Genomic DNA, 25,087 nt, shown 5'->3' on the forward strand with positions numbered 1-25,087 from the left:
TATTATACTGTAAAATAAACTTTCATGAAAAACAATGTACCGCTTTTAGACATATAAAACCGGAAAGAAATGAACCGCTAGGATGGTTAAAAACCAGAACCGGTTCTGCGGTGCTGGCAGCTGAGTGCGAGCTCTTGCTCCTTCTGCAGTCCTGAATCGCCCTTAGACAGGACATTTAGTTTTAAAACTTTTTGTTAATATTTTGCCTAATAGTATCTACAAACAGGTCTGGTTTTCCTGTTTTTGAATTATGATCATGTAGTGGTGTTAGTTTGTAATCTTGCCGGCCTACAGAATGCTGGAATATGTTCCATCCCACAGTGAATGAACTGTTCTTTTTGTAGTATGTTTGTGTGGTCTGTTATACATTTATGAGATCCTTGTGTTTAAGAAATCATTATGGAAATTGATTATAATGAACACAGAGTATCTTGTTGAGTTGATAGTTATGCTTTAAGATCAAGTTTCTCTATGTTGAAAGGCAATCCGTTACCATTTGAACTAGATTTTACTCAAATCTTAATTGCTTCCTTTTTGTTCAACAGTCTGATACTCCGGAGTACAAAGCTGCTTGTAAACTGTGGGATCTTTATTTACGCACAAAAAGTGAGTTTGTTCAGAAGGGTGACTGTGAGGATGACGATGAAGAAGATGATGCACAAGATACTGCAGAAGGAGAGGTGTGTATAAATATTAATCATTGCATTTAAAAATAAAAAGGTTGATTTTACTACATAGTATCAACATGAGCTAATGTTTACTAAAAACCTTATATCATTATATAGACATGTGAACTATTAGATGGATGTTTATTAAAGCCATAAGGCTAAATAAAGCTCATGCACAAACACTAGGTTGTTGTTGCCCAAAATGGATGGTCGTAGCAATCCAGCATGTGTACAGCAGTTCTCTGGCATCGTTCATCAGTCCATCCCAGCGGGGCAATGAATGACTGCTGTTCAGTCCTTTGGAGAAGACCACAGTTTGGTACCTCTGTCTCCTCCTCTCCCCTCTCTATAGAACTGAACAGCCCTCATTTGTTCTATTGTTGCTGGAAAGATCATTTTCAGCAGCATTAATCTAATGTGTGTACAGGGCTTAAGTCAATGGTAATGTCTAATTGGTAGTGTTTTATGGGCATTTTGGAGTCATCAGACACTGTACCATGCTTTTTCTTTGCCCAAAATACTGGTGTGTATGTACACATTGTGAAGGAATTTAAAAATTTCTAACATGGCTTTCAAACCATTTGTGACTAGAGAATGTAACGTTGAACATTTTTTTTTCTTCCCAGAAATATCTAAAACCCATCCTAGAACAACTTTTGGAATCTGTCACCACTGCCACAGATCCCAATGGCAGACTTATCAGTGAACTGTTTCAGAAAGTCCCATCTAAAGTGGTGAGTAGTAAAATCTTGTTACCATTGTGTGACAGATTCTTTGCCAAACTGGATAGAATCAAAGGCCAGACCAGCAGTAAGCACTCCATTCTCAACATTTGTTTTGTGGTAATGCATGTGTAGTGTTACTAAATGTGTGTTGTATTTAGCAGCCAATTAATAATCATGTAAATGGGCCCCTAATGTGATCTGTAATAAATAAAAATTACCTGATAGGACTATTCAGACCTCTTTCATCATAGACAAGCAAACGTTCCTTTACAATTAGGCAGTGAGCTTGGTACCTTGGCAGACTTTGCTGTTTGTGTCCCGATATGGAGCTTGGTTTGGTGTGGGTGGCCCGCATGTTGAGCTTTAGGGAGATAAGCTAAGATTAGTTTATTCTATGATATTCAAGCACAATTTTGAAAACATTTGATTTTGCAACATGGAAAACAATGAATTTGAAGAAGGTACTTGCCTGATAAGGTAAACCCACTATGACTAAGCCCCAGGGCCTGTTAAAGCACATCTCCGAGTACTATGGAAGTCGGGCATGTGAACTAATAGTCTGTGTTTCCCTCACCAACAACATGCTTGTTCAGCAGCTTTTAGAATAAAAATAAATTGTTTTTAATGTTTGGAGTGGGATACTTGGATGGGCAAGGTATGGGATATTATACCCTTGGGTCTGCATGGAAGACCAGGCTGAATATAAATAAATATTCTTGTGAGGAACACTCCTGTTGCTTGGATTGTATCCGTGAATTACATTACAATTGTAGATTGGTTCTTCCTTGTACACATAATTTAATTATTTTATTTTTTTGGGTGGAGGGTAAATCTGGAGGAACATATGGTTATCGGTTTTCTTACATACATATCCAGAATTGGTAATTAATTACAGGAAACCTATGCAGGCTCTATGATCATTCACCATAGTCAGAAAAAATCTATAAAAGTCTATAGGTAGCATAACCCATCCACTGCTGAGCATCTGTAGCATCTGTTCGCTAAGATTAGTCTTGGTGTTTGGTAGCCTTGTGTTGGTAACTGGTAATTTAGTTTTATATACATTCTGCATTGAATTTACAGTGTGGATTTTTTTTATTTTTTTTACTTTGCCATTAACATTTTTTTTTTTGGTTGGCTTTAAACTTTATTAATTTTATCATTTCCAGCATTACCCAGACTACTATGCAATAATTAAGGAACCCATAGATCTCAAGACAATAGCACAGAGGATACAGGTATGCAGGACTTTATTATCCATGTATATGTATAACAATAATTCATGTAACTTGTAGCATTTTCTATATTGTATTGGGAAATATTGGTTGTTTTTTTTTCAGTTTTATTCTGTTTTAGGAAGTATCATAAAAGACTGGAAAAATACAGGTTTACTTATTTAATTTTCACTCTCCCTTTAAATTATTAAGGCAGGTATAATTACTTGTCTGGTTATGTCTTCCTGGAAAAAAAATACACAAAAGTCTCATTCAGTCTAAATTCCATTTCTGTCTTCTATATCTCGTCTCATTTTTAATAAAAATCACTTAAACAGGCAAATGTAAAATGTTAGAAAAAAAGTTTTCACTTCATAATAATTTTGTCATTGGCTTTATTGTAAATGTAAAGAGCCCAATAAAATGTTACCTGTATTTGTATGAGAGCAGAAGTAAACCTAAGAGGTAAGAATTGTGACCAGGCGAGTTCTTTATTGGAGAGGAGACAGATGATGTCCTTTCTGCAATAAAATAAACTTTCCTGCCTGATTGCAATTCTTTACATTCATCTGTCGTTTGCTTCTGCCATCTTCACCTGGTCCACTATCTAGTTCTAGATTTTTAGCTATCTTGTGATTTGCCAGGCTGGAATGATGTAAGTTCTGTCCATGCACACATTCGTGTATAATAAAGAAAAGATTTTAAACAGGCAGGTAAGTTTATTTTGTTGCACAAAGAACAGGTGATGTGATAATGAACCTGCCTGCTTGCAGTTTTCACTAATTTTATATTAATATAAAAACCATGTATGGTTTCTTTTTGGTAATGATTTGTTTGATTCTGTTTGACAATTACAAATGTTATGCATTGTTTTACAGTCTGGGTATTATAAAAATGTCAATGCAATGGCCAAAGACATCGATCTGCTAACAAAGAATGCCAAAACCTACAATGAGCCAGGTTCCCAGGTGTTTAAGGTCAGTGAAAATATGATTTGCAATTCTTTTTGCGGCAGGTAGAGTTTATACAGTTTGATGCATGCAGTGGAGCATCCAGTGCAGTTATTTGAAATCCGTCGCTCCAAGATGGGAGTGCCTGTCTGAAGAAACAGTAAGATGTAAAAGAATGCAGGAGTATACACTGAGCTGTGCAGCTTATGATATCATCTGATCCAACCAATAGGGCGCTATTGGAGAGAATTGCCAGGCACGGCTTTCAAATCCAAATGTGTGGAAGCAATTTCATATTATTTTGTTGCAGTAATATGCACACGTTAACATCACTTGTGGTACTGTACAAACTGTAATGTGTTGTTGTGCCATTTATTTCTGAGTGGGAGCAGCACACAACAGACCTTGCAATTATTGCCATACTTTAGGCCATCTTCATGTGCTCAAAAGCAGGAAAATAAAAAGTAGCAGTCTGTGTGTTCTGTTGTTTTTTTTTTTTTTCAAGTGCAACACCCTTTTCTTCCAAAAAAAAAGAAAAAAAAAGGGTGCAGCACTGACCCCTAACTCTCGATTGCCTAGGCGATAGAGAATGCATGGGAGCGCAAAGCCTCCCGGTATACCTATGTTACGCATCCTGGAAGGCTCTTGGGTGCTCCTTCGGGCATGCGCAGAAGGAGCCCTTTTGTCAATCTCGCACATGTGCAGTGAGATCGGCAAGTTTTTTCCCCCAACTAAGTCACCCGATCTTGCACCTGGGTCAGATGACATAATAAGAAGAACCTGTAAGAAGTGGAAAAGATGGCGGCGCCTGGAGCGCCGCCCCAAGATGGATACTAAGACGACGTGGGACCCATTGGAAGAGACCAGGGTCTGTGGCAATCCATTGGTAGTGTGCAAAAGATTAAGACTGCCCTACAATGCCTTATGTATTGTATATGTACAGAGATTTTGTTTAACTTAAGGTAATAGTGACCATTGTTTCACAATACAGGAAGTAAGCAAAAATCAGCTACGGCGATAGAGCAGTAAAAAGATTTGTCAAGTTTATTCACTTTTTATTCTGTCTGTGCTACAGTTAGACTTTCCCTCACTTCTGGTGACAACTTTTGTCACTCTGGTAAATAGAAGTCCTTCCCCAATATATCACATTTAAACAAGAAAGTTTGGGTATACATACATCATACTTTAAAAATGTAGCACAGTTGAAGTTCCCCAAATATATCCAGCTTGGTTTACAGTATACATATAAGTAAATTCAGTCAAATCACATATTTATCTTTTTTTTTTCCAGGATGCAAATACCATAAAGAAACTTTTTACTATGAAGAAGTTAGAAGTTGATTATACAGAGTCTTCCAAGTCAAGTTTACGTAGCAGGTATGAAAACCAAAATCTCTTAAATACTTTCTTGTAAGTTTCCTGACTATGAGGAGTTTGGAAATCTCTATAAACCTTTTTCAATGTATTTAAAATGGGTAATTTGCAAATATTTTTATAATGATTTTAGGAACAAGCGACCTGCACAGGGGGATAGATTGTCTGCTATCACAATGGCACTGCAGTATGGCTCTGAGAGTGAGGAGGATGCAACTCTAAATGGTAAGCTTTCTGTGTGTGGTCTGCACCATGTAAAAACTGCATGGAAGCTGATCCAGACCACAACAGACATGGCTAAAAATGGTACTGAGGATTTTCACGTAACCACATTTTGGTTCTTTTGTGTTCTTTTCTATTATGATTCTCTTAATATTCTCCTGTTTGAGTTTGCAAGAATCCCAAGTCTTGGCAGTGTAGGTTCTCCATATATCAGGACAATACAATAGGCAGACAGCCATAGCTGCCCTGGACAGACTTCCTACAAAACATAGACCTCAGTTTATGAAAGTTGGTATTCATTTGTTATAAGCCTTTCTCAATATAAAGAACAAAAATTGGGAAAATGGATCTTTGTGTGAAAAGCTAGTGGAGGAAGCTAAATGTATTTCTGCAAAGTAATCGCTTGCTAAGTGAAATCTTTTTCTACCAACAGATATTTTGTTTAAACATTTGGTAAAAAAAAAAGGCACTTTCAAATTTGGTAAATGTTTGAAATTCCCATGCATTCCAATAGGCTAACCACACATAACTACACCAGGACATTTCCTTGAGGCACGTTTATGAGCGTTCTCTATAATGCTGCTTGCAACGTTTAAAAATTTAAAACGCAGGGTTAACGCTGGAAAACGCAAGTAAAAGCTTCTATTGATTTAAATGGCGGCGGTTTCCCATGTTTTTCGGCGTTTATAAGCACTTGAAATAAAAACGAAAATTAAACGCAGTAGGAACGTTTACATGTGTTTTTAAAAACGTCTGTGTAGATCCAGCTTTAATGTGACTATTCTGAAACCTATATAAATATTTTGTATAATAATATCTTGTATCTAAATACATGGCTGTATTTGTATTTTCCCTCTACAGCAGCAGCGGCGGCAGCAGCAGCAGCGGCGGCTGCTTCAACCTCCTCATCATCCATCCGTTACGAAGAAGCAGAGTCGGAAGGTGAAAGTGTTACCTCTTTTATGGACATTTCAAGTCCATTATACCAGCTTTATGATACTGTCAGGTCTTGTCGGAATAACCAGGGTCAGCTAATTGCAGAACCTTTCTTTCAACTTCCATCAAAAAAAAAGTATCCAGATTATTACCAGCAAATCAAAAATCCTATCTCATTGCAGCAGATCAGGTAAAGACATGTTTTTGTTATATTGTAAATTCGGTATTTTTTTTGTTGTTGTCAATTTAAAGGTTTAGTCCTATTTTTAAAGTGTATGACATTTTAAAATAAAATATTAATTTTAGTTTCTTATCGAGCAGGTAATGGTTAAGCCCCATAGGGGGCCTTCCCATGACTACCTGTCCTATACAGGCAACAGGAAACAAGAGAAAATCTTTGCAAATTGAACAAAACTTTTGTGGTGGCATACCCCTTGCAGGATTTCCTGTTTTCTTTTACTCTGAGAAACTCGGAACACTGTTTTTCCCCTTCACTTGCTCCTGTCTTAGTGACAATGGTCACCAGGACAAATGAAAGGCGTAAATCTCACATACTGTAATAAAAGATTTTAAAGGGGGCTAACCCGTTCCTGCTTAAAAAAAAAATCTATACATAATCTTCGCAAAGGGGCTTCCTAGGATTTCAGAATTATTGGGATTGATTTACTAAAGGCTGTTTACTTGGCAAATTGAATTCTGCTAGGGCTAGATTACTTTGCTAATGAGGTGAAGATCTTCTCATTCTCTGCTGATCTGCGTATTCTTTGCAAAGTGAATTTTTCCCTTGAAGCGTCATAATTCACTTTGGTAAATGTATATCCTAAGTTCCATTAGTAAGTCAACCCCAATGATCCTTATCCATAAAATATTAGTAACAGCATTACATTAGGAAATATTAGTCACCATTTTCTAGTATCGGAATCACATGGAAGTTTGCTAAGTATTTTGCCACCAACAGGGAACTCTTAAGATTTACCTTCTTATTGAAGAATGCTTGTGTATTAATACTTGAATAATGATTTGAAGAAAATTGGTGAACTGTGGACAAATCGTGGAGATGTCATTACATTTTTAGGAAAAGTAAGAACTAGTTTTTTCAATGCACGTAATTTCAGGATTGCATTGACAAAATTCAAATAAAAAAGGATAAATTGCAGATACAGGAAGTGACGTAATTTCATTGATTAGAGAGTGTGTAGAGCAGTGCAATGTGCCCTCTCAGGGTGCACTCCATTTAGCAACGTTTGCTTCACAGTTTTCATATCACCTGTCCTGGGGGGACAGGAGCACAGGGCTGTGGACACAACTTTTGTCCACAGCCCTGTGCTACTCTTCCCCCCCCCCCCCCCAGGATGTTTAGCAAGCAGGTCTGAGCCTGCAATGGGAGAGTGGGTGGGTTCTGGCATCATGACGTCAGTCCGGGGGAAGACTCTTTCCTTTGAGTGACACCCGACTCCCTGCGCATGAGTGGTCCGGATTTTGTGGATTTAGTGGTCCATGAGGTCAGAAAACTTGGCGACCACTGTGCTAGAGGACACACTTGAAATTTTGCATATTCTATTTTCCCTGCTGTTCTATGGGTTATCGAACAGTTTTGAGTTTTTAGTCCATTTTTTATATGCAGTTCCACATCCTCTTTATACAGTGCCAAAAGCTCTCTAGTTCATTCAGCACATCTACTAAATTAGTATTTCTGTCCATCCAGCCCCATTATTTACACCTCTCATTCACTTGTAGGACCAATATCTTCCCCCACCTTTTGAATGAACGATAAAGTTACGTACATATTCAGATGACTTTCACCCAAGACAAACTATCCTGGTCATCTTGAGTGAAAATCTAGCACATGTGCGGCCAATCCCTGATAATCTTCAATATTCCCTCTCTCATGTTTCCTACTTGAAAGATTGCTGCATTTTGGCATACCTGTCTCTCCAATTTAATTTCCTTACTCAAGACTTAGATTTCTCACATCCTATAGATCAGGGGTGTCCCAAATCTATACTTGCTTGTTCACAAAACTTCAAGACTGCGTAGCCATCACAAGATATGAAAAACTATACCTGTCACACCGTGCTACCGTCACACATAGCTGGCCACTTACCTTCTGTGAACCCTTTAACAGTTCAGTTTAACAGTGAAGAAAAGGAAATGTAGGATACTAAATGTTATCACTGCTACCATACCCCGATGCCCTGTCACATATAAATGTCCGCTTTTGTTCTTTGAATCCCAATTTCTCCTGAAGGGAGCTGTAGGTATAATAAAATGTAGGATAAGGATGATACCTATCATACCGTGCTACCCGGTCACACGTATCTGTTCACTTACCTTCTGTGAACCCTAATTTCCCAGGAACGGGGAGATGTAGGGACCTGAAGATGTAGCAGTAAGGACATGTGACAGCCAAGGGGGTACATGAATTGCATTTCTCTGGAAGTATCCATTGCAGAGATTTTGGGGTACAAAGAAGGTTAGCGGCGTCCTATAACTGACAAGACGCATTGTATGGTGTAGTTCGTGCTCTGTGGTACAGGAATAGTGAGTGGGGAGCAATTTTTATATATAAAAATATATTTACCTGCGAGTTTTATCCCAATGTCAAATGCAGCCCCCACTGCTATAGATATTTTCCCTAACTACCTGTTTGACAGGAAATGGTGATAAATCTATTATTTGGGAACAGGGGTAGCTAGAAAAAATGTAACAGAATTTCCGCATCTCCAATGAATATAAAGCTTTGTTTTGACTGCCTCTTAGCAGTTGTAACTGTATAAAACAAATCAAATTTTCCCTCATCTATTTGTCATTTCTATGCAGAAATAAACTGAAGAACCAGGAATATGAGAGTCTGGACCACTTGGAAACCGATTTAAATGTAATGTTTGAAAATGCCAAGCGGTACAATGTTCCAAATTCTGCTATATACAAGAGGGTGTTTAAATTGCAGCAGCTTATGCAGGTAATTATACATTATTTATTCTACAGTTGTAGTTGTAATGTGTTGTTAACTTTGTATATGAATCCACGTTATTGGCTTTGTTTTCTTTGTTGAAGCAATGCTTATTTTTGTTGAAAAGCTGACCTTTTATGTGAAAAATCTCAGCTCAAACAAAGCAAATTCCGAAACCAATTGTGTTGATTAGTGTAAACAATAGGTATTAAGTTCTGGAACTGAATTTTACTAATCAAAATCCATTTGCATAGTTGTGCACCTAACCTATCACAGCCAGGATCTTTCACACTTTTGGCCTGATATAATAAAGCTCTCCAGGGCTGGAGAGGATACACTTTCATCAGTGAACCTGGGTGATCCAGCAAATCCAACCTGGAATGGATCTGTTCCAGGATTCAAAACATTTGCTAGCAAACAGCAATGGACTTTGAAGAAATCCCTTCCAGGTTTGCTGGATCACCCAGCTTCACTAATGAAAGTGTATCCTCTCGAGGCTTGGAGAGCTTTAATGAATCAGGCCCATTATAGTTTGATTGCTCACCAGCTAATTTCTGTGACTGAAAGTCTTCCCTTTCCTAGTGTAGACGTTATGATTTCTGCTATAATGCAGAGATGCTGGGAAATGTAGTTGGGCATCTGTTGTTTTTCTACTATGAATGTCCCATGATCACATCTGATTGATCATCCCACTGGCTGAATTCAGAGTTGAGAGAAAATTCCAATGTAATGCAGTGTGCAAGCATGTTTGACCCATGATGCAGGTATTCTTACCAGCACTTTGTTTGCATGCAACAACCTGATTGCAATTAGATATTGGCTGGTTCACTTTTGTATTTTGCTGTGCTTATTGTGACCTTAAATCACACCGTACTCTCAACAGTATGAAATTCCATACCAGTGATAAAATGTTGCTGCACAGCAAAATTTCTGCGTTCTTATTATGACCTTTCATAACATTCAGTTACATACCAGCTGTAAAAGTCCCAGCAGGCGTCACCATAGAATTTCATAATTTATTCACTTTGTTTCATGGCTTCATTTTCAAACCAGACTCGAGTAAAACCTAAAGATGAACTCCGGGCCCAACAAAAATGCAGGAGCCATGTTTATATGTTTATTTTGGTTGCCTTTGCATATTTTTTTCTTTTTTCTATTTTTTTCTATTACTATTTTCTATGTGCAGTAATCAATTATATAACAAAACTTGTGCATTTTGCATACGTGCAAGAATTTCTGTAATAAAGCCAACCACTGCTGCACTTTTCCATTGTACAGTAATAGTCTTGAACAGGGTTCCACCAGAGGGTGCTAGGGGTTCCTGGAGCAATGAGCAATTTGCACCTCTCAGGTCAGTGTGATACCAATGATCTTTTTAGCTTTCATAAGGGTGACAATATTCCTACTAGCTAGCAGTTTAAGAAGCATTTATCCCATTGACCACAACCCTACTATATTGTGAGCTATAGATATAGTAATTATAGCAGGGGATCCCCTATGTTAAAAAGGTCAAGAAACACTGCTCCTGAATCGCCCACATCCTCCTAAAATTTAAAGCATACCCAAACTCAAAAATTTTACTTTACATAGGGCACACAACTCTTCTAAATAAAGTAAAAAAAGGGGGGGGGGGGGGGGCACAGCACCGTCCCTTTAAGTCTTGATCACCATGGCAATCAAGACTTAATGGGGGCGCAGAGCCTCCCAGGATACCTATGTCACACATCCCAGGAGGCTCTGGCTGCTGCTTCTGCGCATGCCCTGGTCTCAGGCATGCGCAGGAGGGGCATTTTTCCACTAAGGAGAAAGAGATGCTAATCTCATGCAAGCACAAACTTGATGTATCTTTTAATGAATATATTTTTGATGGACATTCTTTTTTCTACCTTCTAAAATTTCTTTTCATGCTATGTCTCTGGGACAGATACAAAGTTAAATCTATTGTTGTAAAATATCTTGTATGCTATAACCAGATCTAACTTTTAGGTGGTAACAAACTTTACCACCTTGCTGTTTCATGATTCCAAGAGGCCATTTATTTGTGTTGAAGAGAAAAAAAAATTAGCCCTTAAAATTCTAATTCCCAATAGTGTGTTGGCATGGCATGCCCTAGTGTACTGGGTTCACAACACATACAACCTGGTGAAAAAAATATGGGCTTGTATATGAAGACACATCCAGCATGCTTTCAGCTACATTCTCCTCCTGTATCACTGTCTGTATTAGTCTGTCATTTGCAATCCCTATTTAATGTACAGCGCTGCGTGTACATACAAATGTGTACATATAAATGTACAACATTTATATGTTGGCGCTATATAAATCCTGTTTAATAATAATAATAATAATAATAATAATACATTCTGTGTTAAACCCGAGGCTTTAAAAGCCCATGTTTGAAATTCCCATGCATTCCATAGTTACACGTAGATTAGGTTGAAAAGACATAAGTCCATCAAGTTCAACCACTAGGGAAATAATTATATTCCATATATAAAACCCTATAAGACATAGTTGGGCCAGAGGAAGGCAAAAAACCCCTGGAACAAATTGCTTCAACAGTGGAAAAAAATCCTTCCTGATTCCATGAGGCAATCCATTACATAGTTTGGTGTCATCTGCAAACACAGAAATGGTACTTTTAATCCCAAACTCTATATTATTTATAAAGATGTAAAACAGTAAAGGTCCCAACACTGAACCCCAACTGTCTGTGGTGTACAGTGTCAAATGCTTTAGCAAAGTCCAAGTACACTATATCAACTGCTACTCCACTGTTTACCTGTTTACTTACTTCTTCATAAAAAGAGAGTACATTTGTTTGACAACTTTGATCTTTCTTGAAGCCATGCTGACTATCACTTATATTCCAGTCCACCGGTACCATGCTAGCGAGTAAAGAGTTTCTAAAAGTTACAATTAATGGCTTTGAAAAAAAGAGCTCAGCTCTTTGAGGACACGTGGATGTAATGCATCAGGTCCTGGTGCTTTGTCAACCTTAATTTTGCCCAACTATTTCTCAGTCATATCAATTTTGAGCCATTGTGACTCATTTAAGGCAGTGACACTGCTATTATGAATTTGGACTTGAGCTCTGCCTTTGTGTACACAGAGCTAGAAAAAAGTGTTTAGAAAATCTGCCTTTTCTTTATCCCCAGTTACCAACCCAGAGACATCCGGGGCCTACATGCTCAGATCTGATCTTTTTTTCTATTAATATATTTAAAAATATGTTTGGGGTTTGCCTTACTTTCCTTTGCAATCTGTCTTTCATTTTAAAGTTTTGCACATTTTATTTCCTTTTTACATCTTTTGGTATAATATTTATAGTTTTCAAACAATGAAGGTGATCCTTATATTTTATATTTTTGGAATGCCCTTTTATTGTTACTTATGGCTTTTTTAACATCAGCTGTGAGCCATATAGGTTTTAATTTTAGCCTCTTAAATGTATTACCCATTGGAATATATTTTTCAGTTTGCTTTTGTAGAACAGACTTGAAACATTCCCATTTCCTCTCTGTGTTCTTTGAGGACAATATTGTCTCCTCCACCCATAATGACTCAACCTCATCGCTTGTTCCCTCCGCAATTTCGTCTTTCACATTCACTTTTAGATCACTTCTCACATACAGACACCACCACCCTTTTGTTTGACTCTGTCTTTATGAAAGAGAGTATACCCAGGAATATTGACAGCCCAGTCATGTGAAAACAAAGCCAGGATTCAGCAATGCCAACTCATAATGGTATAAAAACGTCATAATGTCATAATACTCCTCACTCATTAAGGCTTCTAACTCCCCTATCTTGTTTGCTAGACTTCTTGCATTGGTGAACAGGCTCTTTAAACCATACCTTTTTCCATAACCCTCCCCCCCCAACATTCCAATGGTCTAATCTACACCAGGATGTTTCCTTAAGGCACTTATCCATAATGCTGCTCGCAACATTTAAAGAATTAAAACGCGGGGTTAATGCTGGAAAATGCCTGAAAGTGCGGGTAAACACTTCCATTGATTTTAAGCACGTGAAACAAAAACGTGGTAAGAAAGCCGACAAATGCAGGAAAACGAGGCATAGACAGACAGGCATACAGACAGGCATAGACAGACAGGCAAACTTTAAAACGCTAAAAAAGTGCATAAAAAAGCATATTAATGCATATACACGCAGTAAGAGCGTTTACATGCTTTTTTTTTTTTAAAAATGTCTGGGTAGACCCAGCCTTAAAAAACTGCTTTCATTGAAAACAAATGGACGAGTTTACAGGAGTTTGGCTTTGTCTACACTGACGTTTTCCCCAGTGGTTTAACCTGAGGTTTTAAAGAGGAACTAAACTCAAAAGTCCCCCAAAACAAGAAAAAAAAATTCACTTACTTTTAATCTCGCAGCGCAATCGATTGGTCCTGAGGTCTCTTCCATCGGGTCCTGCGTCATCCCGGCATCCGTCTTTGGGCCGGGTCTACAGGGACAGTTTTGAAAATGCATGTAAACGCTCCTACTGCGTTTATATGCATTTTCATGCACTTTTACAAGCATTTTAAAGCTTGCCTTTAAACTTCCAAAATCTCTTATAATCGCCTATGTTGCGTTTTACCGCGATTTGCCGCTATTTTACATAAGTGTTTATAAGAGGTTTAATTTTAACCCTTTCAGGGACTAAGTACAGGGGTTAAAAATATGTGGAAAAAAAATAAGACGAGACTTTAATGTTAAAATATTTAATTTAATGTGTGTGTTTTCTGTAACTGTTAAACTTTTTTATACAGGTTATCCCACAATGATGATTCCCACAGCTGCATTCATAGAATGAGCACAGCTGTGGGACTCCTGACAGTGTGGGATCCCCAGGCACTAGAGGGCAAATGTGGAGAAGTCTCCCCATTCACCTCTAGTGCTGAATGGCTGGGGAAAGGGAAACCCTGATGACGGCTCAAGCGTAATCAGGGTTTCCCTTTCCTCAGCCAATCAGGGAGCGGAGCAATCAGTGAAGGTCTTCTCCGCTGACCGCTCCGCTTTTTTGATTGCTCCAGCAATCCTAGCAGAGCTGTGGAATGTGTTCTGCATCCAAGAGTAAGGGGTTCTTATTAAAGGGGGCTTTCAGATTCCAAAGTCCTGCTAAAAACTCTAAAATCCTTTCATAAAAAGCTTAAAAATGTTTGTAAAACCTCCATTGAATTCAATGGGACCTTTTATTGACATTTTAAAGTGTTTATAAATGCAGGAAAATGCCCTCATTAAAATCAATAGGGACATTTTCCCTGCGCTTTTGATTTTTTTTAAACGTTGCAAGAAACGTTAATATAATGCTCATAAATGTGCCTCAATGCATGGGAATGTCAAAGATGAGCTTTTAAAGCCTCAGGTTAAACGCTGTTTAAACATCTGTGTAGATTCGGCCTAAAAGCGTTTTAAATGCCTGCTTTAGGCTTAGTCTACACGGACGTATTCCCCAGCGATTAACCTGGACGTTTTCCCCAGTGTTTGAACTTCCCATGCATTCCATTGGGCTAATCTACACCAGGATGTTTCCTTGAGCACGTTTATGAGCTTCATCTTAAATGTTGCTTGCAATGTTTACAAAATTAAAACACTGGCAAAACGCTTGAAAACGCTCCCATTGAATTCAATTGAGGCTTTTACAAGCGTTTTTAAGCTTTTTATAAAAGGATTTTAGTGTTTTTAGTGGGACTTTGGAATCTGGAATTTAATAAAGAGACTCCAGATCTTCTTGGATACAGAACCTATGGCACAGCTCCTCTAGGGCTGCAGGAGTAATCAGGGGAGCGGAGCTGTCAGCATAGCGGAGCTATGGGATGTAAAATTGCGGCAATTTGCGGTAAAATGCAACATAGGCTTTTATGAAAGTTTTTTTAGCGTTTTAAAGACAAGCTTTAAAAACACTTGTAAAAAGTACATATAAACGTGGAAGGAACGTTTACATGCGTTTTTAAAACGTCCGTGTAGACCCAGCCTTAAATGCCCTGAAATTCTAGTTTATAAACTTTTTTAGGCTTGCTTTTAAACGCTTGTTTAAATTTCCACAATTTCATGTGGAATGGGCGTTTATAAGAATTAAAAAAAAAAAAAGGCGGTTTAGACTAAGCCTTGCAGTATGATGTGAATTTTAGCTATATATAATCCTATTCTAGCTATATATAAAATATTTATATAAAATGAAGTTAACTCTAAAATCATGTTAGTAAAAAGATCAAGTCAAAGCGGTTTCTCTTGGTAACAGCTAAAGTTGATGTTTGGCAGTTGCAACTTCTACAATGATTTTATATTTGGAGCATTCAGCCCTAGATAGCTTTATTCAGTTTTTATAGATTTAGACTTGTCAATACTAAAAGTTAAACTTAATTTGTTTTTGAAACTTTGTTTATAAGAATTTAACATTTGAAATATTTGAAGAACGTAAACACCTCACTAAAGTCTGCATAAAAAACATTTTACTTCGGTATTCTTTGATGCTGATCAGAGTCTGTGACATGTTTGGTTTGTGTATTTGTTTCGATGTTTAAGACCACAGGGATTTGCTTTTATCCCTTTATACTTGTGTTGCATTGTTCATGAGTTTTTTTAAGCTTTTGTCTGGACCAGAACTGTGAAAAAAATCCAAGCATTTTCAGTGCTCAACCCAGAACTTTTTTTAAGCTGGGTGGGAAGAAATTGTAGGCTCGTGGTGACCCAACTCATCAGTAACTACCCAAAAACAACCAGGTCATTGCTGAAAAGTGCCGGGTGCTGCGCCCAGTTAAAAGTAGCTGGGGAGAACTCTGCCTTTTGACAAAAGATCTTTGCAATTTGTAGAAACTTTTGATCAACAGGGCTCAGAGGCACTCCTGAAGTCTCTGCTTTCTATGATTTTTGACTTTCTCCTAAAAAGTAATTGTGGAACATTGTCTTGTTGTAGTTTGTGCCACAGTCTCCCGGAGACCTTTCTGTGACCTTCTAAAGGGTCAGATTTGAAAAACCTGCTTGGTGGCAGGAGACAACAACATAAAAGACCTTTCCAGACTTCATCTAAATGGGCTTTCTTTAGAGAGCCTCCGCCTTGGTTATTGACCCTCTTTTACAACTTGAGTGGACAAACCTCTCTTTTGGGACCTAAACCCAAACCACCAATATTTTATTTATTTAATAATACCCCAGAAATAAGACTAAAACTGACCTTCCCCTACCATATCTTCAAAACAGTTTCCAGTTCATCTTCGAAGAGTGAATACAGAACCACACATTTTCTTGGGCAAGCTCACAATTGCTCATGCTCGTATTGTCACAAATACTTTAATAAAAAATTACTATAAGTCTAACTCAAGTTCACTTCACCTCCCTTCACAAATGAGGAAATTAGGCTCTTTTATGTAACCTAGTATTTGTACTGAGAGTTTATTACACTTATTATGCGTGCACATTATATTTTATGCATCAGTGTTACCTTTTCTATTCAAATGTTCATTTCTCAGTGGTGCATTTATTGCAAAAGGCACCCTGGCCCAAGATCACAGCTATCCATGTCTGTTTGCTGCAATAGTGATTTAGCAGAATGCACGCAATACCATGTTTAAAAACAAATGTGCAGAAATGTTGTGCATGATGAAATGTATATGTGTCTAAGCTGCTGTATCACAGATTCCGGAGCCTTTTAATATTTATACTCTGATAGCAGTTGTAGCTTTTTCCGAGTGAAACTGATCTATGCAGCTGTTTAATATTCATGTATTCTGGGAACGTTTGGCAGAGCGAGGCTGACTCTGGAGATTTGTTCTTTATTACAGGCGAAAAAGAAAGAGCTGGCTCGTAGAGACATCGATATAGAGGACGGAGACAGCATGATTTCCTCAGCCACGTCTGACACTGGCAGCGCGAAAAGGAAGAGGTATGTTTTGATGCCTAGAATTTACAACCTCTCTGGCTTCCATTGTGTTCATATCCTAGGCCGGGGTTTGTGATCAGTTATGCTGGTTGTGAATCCTCATTCATACAAATGTTGATGATCAAAATGTCACCATTGGCTACCTTCACTATGTCATAGATTGATGAAAATTCAGTGTGTTTTAGTTTTCACAGATGCACGTTTTTGCCTGCTAACATTATTAGCACCGGCTATGTGTTCAGAATGACCACTTATCACCTATTGGGGAAAATGCAGGCAGAATACACAGACAGTGTGCTACAACACATTGAATTATTACAGCTTGCAAGAAGTGCATCCCTTAAAGGTGCCTAATAATATGGGCAGTTTTTTAAAGTTTAAACTGTGTGCATTACCCATTCGTTACGTCTACACTATTACCATGTGCAATTTTAGAATAGAATAATTAGAGTGTTCTCTGCTGGAGGGGAGAATAAAACTATTCCTTTTACAAAAGATTTTAATTTTTTTCTGTGTGCGCACAGAGAACATGCCTGCAGTGACCTTAACACAGGTAGGACACCAAAATTCTTCAGGTTGAACATTCGTCAAGTTTGTAAATCATTAGCTTAAATTGTTTCAGAAGACAAGTTTAGCTAAAATTGAATAGCATGCAAATTCTAGTTTTATCCAATTTTGTAGATAAGGTATAAGCCTAGCTAGAATATAAATAATTTTATATATATAATCTATACTGAAAGGTTTAGAATACTGAGAAATAGTGTGTTAACAATCTATGAAAATGAAAAGGAAATGCCTGTTTTTGAATAAAATCACAAGACCAGAATGGGGCCTGGACATTGTGACCAAGTAATCTGATATAGGTCATTTTATTTTAATAGATTGGGCAGAAGGAGAAACTCACATAGTACATTATTCTTGGGGTTTAAGGTTCAAACTCAATCGACAGAGTCCACTCATCTATGACGACTACCCCAAAAGAAAGTGGTTGAATTAGGTTCAAATTCAAATAGTAACAATGTCCATAGCTTGGAAACACATACTAGCTTAGATCCACATACTAACCATAACCGACCCTTTACTCTACTGGCTTACATTTAATTTATTTAAAGTAATCTACTTAATTGAAGACAAAACCTTTCAGTCTCCTTGCTAATTGTGTCATCATTTTTAGCTAAAGGATTGTAAAAACGTACGTAAGAACAACTTGTTGATTTCAGAAATAAAGTTAGATTAGTATCATGTAAGCATCCTTTTTAGCTGTTAATGACCTTAGCAGTGTTTTAGTGTTTATTATTTCTGATGTGTTGTTTCTGTTCTGCTGTGATATCCAACACATTTTTAACAAAGCTGCAGTGGAAAGTTGTGGTAAGATTTATTCATTGCATTTATTATAATTTCTTAAAAAAAGGTCCTGCTTTTGAATCTGCTTTATTTGGAAGGGATAGCTGATTTCATACTCCTATCACCGTTCACCTTTATGCGGATTGGCTCCTGTTGCATTTTTTGCATAGTTAATTTAGCTTAATCTGGTAGTGATGCTTTTGCAACCACTCTTTAGATTCCATTTATCATCGGCTTTATGTGAACCAATGATGATAGAAATATAAATGTTGCTATTGTCGTTTGGTGAGCAAAGATAGCTGCTGTATTTTTTTCTTCATAATGTCTTGAGCTAAACAACTTAGAGGCTAACCTGGAAATAAAATATTGGAAAATCTGTTTTGACTTATAATGATGGAAAACCCATAATACCTTAAAATGATTACTTTGATATTGTATCTAGCATGCTGCCATGGTGCATTAAATAGACACATATACATACGTGTCACCATTGTCAAGTCCATTTATTTATCTTGAAACTAATGAATGTATTATGTAATTAGATATTATTAAAAGCAAAGCATGTTTGAAACTTGTATTCTAATCCAGTGGGCCATATTTCGGATGTAAACAATAATTTAGGAAATTCACATTATTGGGCTACTTGATGTTGAACCAATGTATTTTAGTATTAGAGGGCCAATAAATGAACAATACTGTATCCACTAGGCTTCAGTGTTCAGATGTATTTCTATCTGAAAGTCTTTGTTATATTTATTAGTCAGTTACCATGTCACAAACCTGGGCAGTTCAATTGCATGTAAAATATTATCCTATCACCGTTCACCTTTATGCGGATTGGCTCCTGTTGCATTTTTTGCATAGTTAATTTAGCTTAATCTGGTAGTGATGCTTTTGCAACCACTCTTTAGATTCCATTTATCATCGGCTTTATGTGAACCAATGATGATAGAAATATAAATGCTGCTATTGTCTATTGTCTGCTATTGTTTGGTGAGCAAAGATAGCTGCTGTATTTTTTTCTTCATAATGTCTTGAGCTGAACAACTTGAAGCTAACCTGGAAATAAAATATTGGAAAATCTGTTTTGACTTATAATGATGGAAAACCCATATTACCTTAAAATGAATACTTTGATATTGTATCTAGCATGCTGCCATGGTGCATTAAATAGAAACATATACATAACCTGGTAATTTCAATTTAAAAGTCACCATTGTCAAGTCCATTTATTTATCTTGAAACTAATGAATGTATTATGTAATTAGTTATTATTTTAAAGCAAAGCATGTTTGAAACTTGTATTCTAATCCAGTGGGCCATATTTCGGATGTAAACAATAATTTAGGAAATTCACATTATTGGGCTGCTTGATGTTGAACCAATGTATTTTAGTATTAGAGGGCCAATAAATGAACAATACTGTACCCACTAGGCTTCAATGTTCAGATGTATTTCTATCTGAAAGTCTTTGTTATATTTATTAGTCAGTTACCATGTCACAAACCTGGGCAGTTCAATTGCATGTAAAATATTATATATATATATATATATATATATATATATATATATATATAAATAAAACAGTGCTAACCCTTATAGTTTCAGTATAAATTGCTAATGTTTGTGACAAATTCACTTTAAAACGGCAAACTTATTGCATTCTCTAAAACAAAAACAAAAAAAAGCAAAATGCTTTCATTGTTTGATGGGCTAAATGTGGTTGCCCACATATAAACCTTTTTTTTTTTTTTCTTTTTTGCGTGCATTCCATTTTCCATACCACTTTTTAATGGCCAATGCTTTTGATCAATTTGTCGACTTTGTCAGTTTTCTGCTGAGACATTCTCCTGTGTTGCACTCAATATTTGCATCACCTTTATTCTATATATGTTTATTAATGACATATTTATTACCTCATACATTGAGGTATAAAACAAAATCTTTCCGCTGAATGTTGCATCTCCTTGAAAACCCTGATTTTGTTCATAATTTCTAACCTATGTTGTTCTTAATTATGTTTTTTTTTTTTGTGTTTTTTTTTTTTTACTCACAGCAAGAAAAACATAAGGAAGCAACGTATGAAGATTCTGTTCAGCGCAGTGCTGGAGGCTCGAGAGCCCGGTACTGGACGTCGCCTCTGTGATCTTTTCATGTTCAAGCCATCCAAAAAGGACTATCCTGACTACTATAAAATCATTTTGGAGCCAATGGACTTAAAAACAGTTGAACAAAACATACGTACAGACAAATACACCACAGAAGAGGCAATGATGGATGACATGAAGCTGATGTTCCGGAATGCCTGGCACTATAATGAAGAAGGCTCACAGGTTGTCCAGCTTTTTACTCAAAGTCCTGTGGAAATTTTACCTTTTACAAATACAGAAATGCACCCACACTGGGGTTAGGTACCAAGCTTTAGCATGTGAATGTACCGCCCTATTGCCTTATACAGGTGTAATCTGATCAGGCGCTGTCAGTAAAGCCTATGAATATTTATTTACACAGTGAGGTATCAACATTTTGTTTAGGAATAAATAGATGTCATAAATGTTTTTTGCTTTGCTTGCCTTAGATTGTAATTGTACCACTTATTTTTACACAGGTTTACAATGATGCACACATTCTGGATAAAATCCTTAAAGAAAAAAGGAAAGAACTTGGCCCTGTGCCAGATGACGAAGATATGGCATCTCCAAAACTCAAGTTAAGTAAGTACATAGTGCCTAGTGTTTCATCCACTTGTTTCCTATTTTCTGTATGTTGAATATTGAATATATTAAACCTGCAGTTTATACTAACCTGGGCAATTCAAATGAAGCTAATGATGTAATAAATCCAATGATAAGCATAGCACAAATACAGTGCAAGTCATTTTATTTTCCTTGTGCTTAGTCTCCCCACTCCTCAGAACCAAGAATCGCTTCTGGTCCAGTAATTTATTGGCTTCAATGACTAGGCTAGAGGGGGTATGGGCTAGGTAGACTTTTAGAGAAAAAATCAAGATTTTCATTGATTTTTAAATCTACTGATAACTTTTACATTTGGCTAATCTCGGATTAAAATTTGACCAGGTTTTTGTTGTGTGACCATTTTATTGTCTGACTAGATCACACAGCTTTGCAGGTGCGTCACATTCTGAAAAGTACTTTTCAGAATGTGGTACACAGTGGACACCCTAGTCAACAGTGGTCATTTTTTTTTATTTGGTAACTAAAAAGAAAATAGACACATTAAATACAAAATATAAAGGAACCGTAAAGTAGTCACATTAGTATCCATTCAACTTTATCCAAACGCTGTAGGTAAAGGCAGTATAATATCAGAATAATGCAAATATACCACACCAAGGGTTGTAAAACTGTATATTTCACATCCAAATGCTCTTATATCCCCTGCAAACCATATAGAAGTAGCAAAGCAAAGAACTGTAGAACTGTCACAACTCCTGTTATCCTTAAAATCTCTCTGAAAAAGCTGTAGTGTGTAGCTGAGCTAATCAAATCTAAACTATTAAATATTACACAAGATTTAAAAATCCTTCCTTTCTTTTTAGGTAGAAAAAGTGGAATCTCTCCTAAGAAAGCCAAGTATTTGAGTCCTATGCAGCAAAAGCTCAATGAGGTGTATGAAGCTGTAAAGAACTACACCGATAAACGTGGCAGACGTCTTAGCGCCATCTTTTTGCGGCTTCCATCCCGCTCTGAGCTCCCGGACTACTATGTAACTATCAAAAAGCCCATCGATATGGAAAAGATCAGGAGTCACATAATGGCCAACAAGTACCAGGACATTGATGCCATGTGTGAGGACTTTGTGATCATGTTTAATAACGCATGCACCTATAATGAACCAGAGTCTTTAATTTACAAGGATGCGTTGGTCCTACATAAAGTATTGCTGGAAACCAGACGAGACATTGAAGGAGACGAGGACTCTCATGTGCCCAATGTGACATTGCTCATCCAAGAGCTTATTCACAACCTGTTTGTTTCTATGATGAGTCACCAGGATGATGAAGGAAGGTGTTATAGTGACTCTCTTGCTGAAATTCCTGCTGTTGACCCAAAATTTCCAAAGCGAGCCCCATTGACTTTTGAAATAATCCGAAGAAATGTAGAAAACAACCGGTATCGCCGGCTTGACTTGTTCCAGGAGCATATGTTTGAGGTACTGGAAAGAGCTCGAAGAATGAATCGGTAGGTAACTTGACTGAGCAGAATACTTTATTTGTTAAAATCTTTTACAGTATGTTAGTCCCTTTATGTGTGTGTATGTGTGCAGTATTCAAAGCAGAATTTTTTAATAGCTGGATGGAAAGATATTGTAGGTCGGTGGCAACCCCAGTATTGTGACCCAGCTCATTAGTAACAACCCAAAAACACCTGGGTGGTGCGCCCTGCTAAAAGGGGCTGGGGAGAACACTGGTGTGTAAAATTTGGGGGTTCCTTCCCAACGTATCTTTTTCTTTGCTCCTGTGATAAAATACAGGAGCCATGCCAATAATTAATCTGTTTTGTTCAAAATGCATAAGGGCTCTACACAAAGCCCTCCTAGCTCCTTAAAGCATACCTAAACTCTGAAATTTCACTTTACGTAAAAGGGTTGACAAGCCTTTTATATAATGTAAAACTTTTGTTGTTTGTTTGTTTTTTAAGTGCAACACTTTTTTTAAAAAAAACAAAAGAAATGGTGCAGCACCGCCCGCCTAATTCTCGATCGCCTGGGCGATCCAGAATGAATGGGAGTGCAGAACCTCCTGGGATATCCACGTTACGTATCACGGGAGGCTCTTGGGTGCTCCTTCTGCGCATGCCCAGAAGGAGCCTTTTCGCGCAAAGAGAAAAATTTAGCGATCTCACACATGCGCAGTGAGATTGACAAGTTTTTTTTACCATCCTATGTCAACCGACCTAGACGTGAGCATGGCGGCACCCTGAGCTCCGGCTCCTGGACGACGTGGGACCCTATGCAAGACACCCCCGGATGGATCGGACTGCCCTGCAGGATTGAAGGTAAGTGTGTTTTTTTTTTTTTTTTAGGCACTTTTTAGTTTAGTTCCTCTTTAACTCTTCCTGCCAGGTAATGTGGACAGCTCTATCTGTCTCTCACCGGGCTGAAGGAAGGAGCTCGACGTGACAATGCTATATAAACCCCATCTTGCAAGCATAGAAGTTAAAGTGGCTGAATGGGGTGACAAAAATGCACTGCAAGGCAATTGGTGGTTTCAGCCTGCTGGAAGTAATATTCATTCAGGCATTTATTATATTGTAAAGTAAAAAAAATACACAATATGTATTTTAATTTCTTTTCATAAAAATGTTTAAAACAAAGTATTTTTTAATATGTCCATAATATCTCAAAATTAGATTAGACTTTTAGAAAAGTGGTTAGCCATAGCAACCAGACTTCTAAACTAGTTGTTTTAGCAATTACAGTTGCCAACCTCTGATAAGCACTGCATCTGGATAGACACGGGATTCATAAGACAATTTGCTGGCTATTTCTGTTGTATTAAAACCAAGGAGACATGTTAATAGGATAACACCCCAGCATAAATGTGTGAGTGTGTTTAAGTTAGAATAGGTATGGGCTATATTGGCGTACTTTCTGTTTCTCATTTATTCATATAGAGAGTAATATGTATTTGTCAGCAAGGTGACATCTGTGTTACTAAGATGTTTGGGAGTGGGGGTAGTGGGCATTTGCAAGGGCTGGAATAGCTGGAAAATTTTTGCAAATGCCTGATAGTAATAAAAGTTGTAGGACATTGACAAACAGCCCAGGTGAAATGCCTTATTTTGCCTTGTATGTCACTAGTGGTTTCTTAGCATCCCTAAAGGAGGGGCAGAGAGCAGATCAGGACCAGGGTTCCTATAACTTTTTTATAGCTTCCTAATACTTAATTGCTTTTGTTTTCTATAAGAACGGACTCCGAAATTTATGAGGATTCGGTAGAGCTCCAGCAGTTCTTTATAAAGATCAGGGATGAGCTTTGCAAGAACGGAGAAATCCTTCTGTCACCTGCCCTAAGTTATACCACCAAACACCTCCACAATGATGTTGAAAAAGAGAAAAAAGAAAAGCTGCCAAAAGAACTTGAGGAGGACAAGGTCAAACGGGAAGAGGAAAAGAAGGGTAAGTCCGAACGGGTTTAATTTAAAAATTTGGTATTTACTGGCATCATATAAAGTGTCACTTGAACAAAAATGTTAGTAATACTCAAAGCAAAAGGAAAGAGGAAAGACTGCTTTTTATGGCAACACAAATTATTTACTTGAGTGAACATATTGTAGAATTCTAGGCTATACAGAGCTCAACTGTATAGTTCACCCATAATCATTTATGGGTGGAGTGATACAGTATGCAAAATAAAGTATTAATATTGAATGATCAACTTAGATAGTTTCACAGTTATATAGTTGTCTCTGTTCTGACGCGTTTCGCCATTTGGGTTCCTCAGGGGATTTTTGGAGACATATACTGATTAACAGAATATAGAAAAAGATATTTACAATTCACTTTGTGTAAATTCATATGATTAACAGGAGGAACATATGAATTTAATCACATAATTGGACCATAAGACATGTAACAGACACAACTATATGATATGAGATTTTTTATGATTCCTTCTTATATAAAATCATATTGTCCACAACACAAATATAAATAGGAAAAGGGGTATGAAAACCTTTTAAGGCATTCCAAACTCAATATAATTAAATATAGGTTAAAACGTAACACCGTTTATTACATTTACAGATAAAACAATTTGTACAAAGTTTACACCGCCATAGTTTACAATTCTTGATA

At 37.2% G+C, this 25,087-nt stretch overlaps 1 protein-coding gene across 1 annotated transcript in view; it reads left to right on the plus strand.

Moving 5' to 3' along the window:
* The window catches only part of PBRM1 (polybromo 1), a 56,010-nt gene that overhangs the window by 9,246 nt on the left and 21,677 nt on the right, over window positions 1–25,087 (plus strand). Inside the window, exons 5-17 of the mRNA XM_072421237.1 lie at window positions 546–680; window positions 1,295–1,402; window positions 2,563–2,631; window positions 3,486–3,584; window positions 4,849–4,934; window positions 5,065–5,156; window positions 6,015–6,279; window positions 8,910–9,051; window positions 16,827–16,927; window positions 20,325–20,601; window positions 20,877–20,982; window positions 21,828–22,470; window positions 24,198–24,409. Coding sequence (XP_072277338.1) covers window positions 546–680; window positions 1,295–1,402; window positions 2,563–2,631; window positions 3,486–3,584; window positions 4,849–4,934; window positions 5,065–5,156; window positions 6,015–6,279; window positions 8,910–9,051; window positions 16,827–16,927; window positions 20,325–20,601; window positions 20,877–20,982; window positions 21,828–22,470; window positions 24,198–24,409 — 2,335 coding nt within the window. The remainder of the gene's footprint in view (window positions 1–545; window positions 681–1,294; window positions 1,403–2,562; window positions 2,632–3,485; window positions 3,585–4,848; window positions 4,935–5,064; window positions 5,157–6,014; window positions 6,280–8,909; window positions 9,052–16,826; window positions 16,928–20,324; window positions 20,602–20,876; window positions 20,983–21,827; window positions 22,471–24,197; window positions 24,410–25,087) is intronic.

This window comes from Pyxicephalus adspersus, chromosome 8 (assembly GCF_032062135.1).
Source record: "Pyxicephalus adspersus chromosome 8, UCB_Pads_2.0, whole genome shotgun sequence".
In the NCBI taxonomy this organism is placed as follows: Eukaryota; Metazoa; Chordata; class Amphibia; order Anura; family Pyxicephalidae; genus Pyxicephalus; species Pyxicephalus adspersus.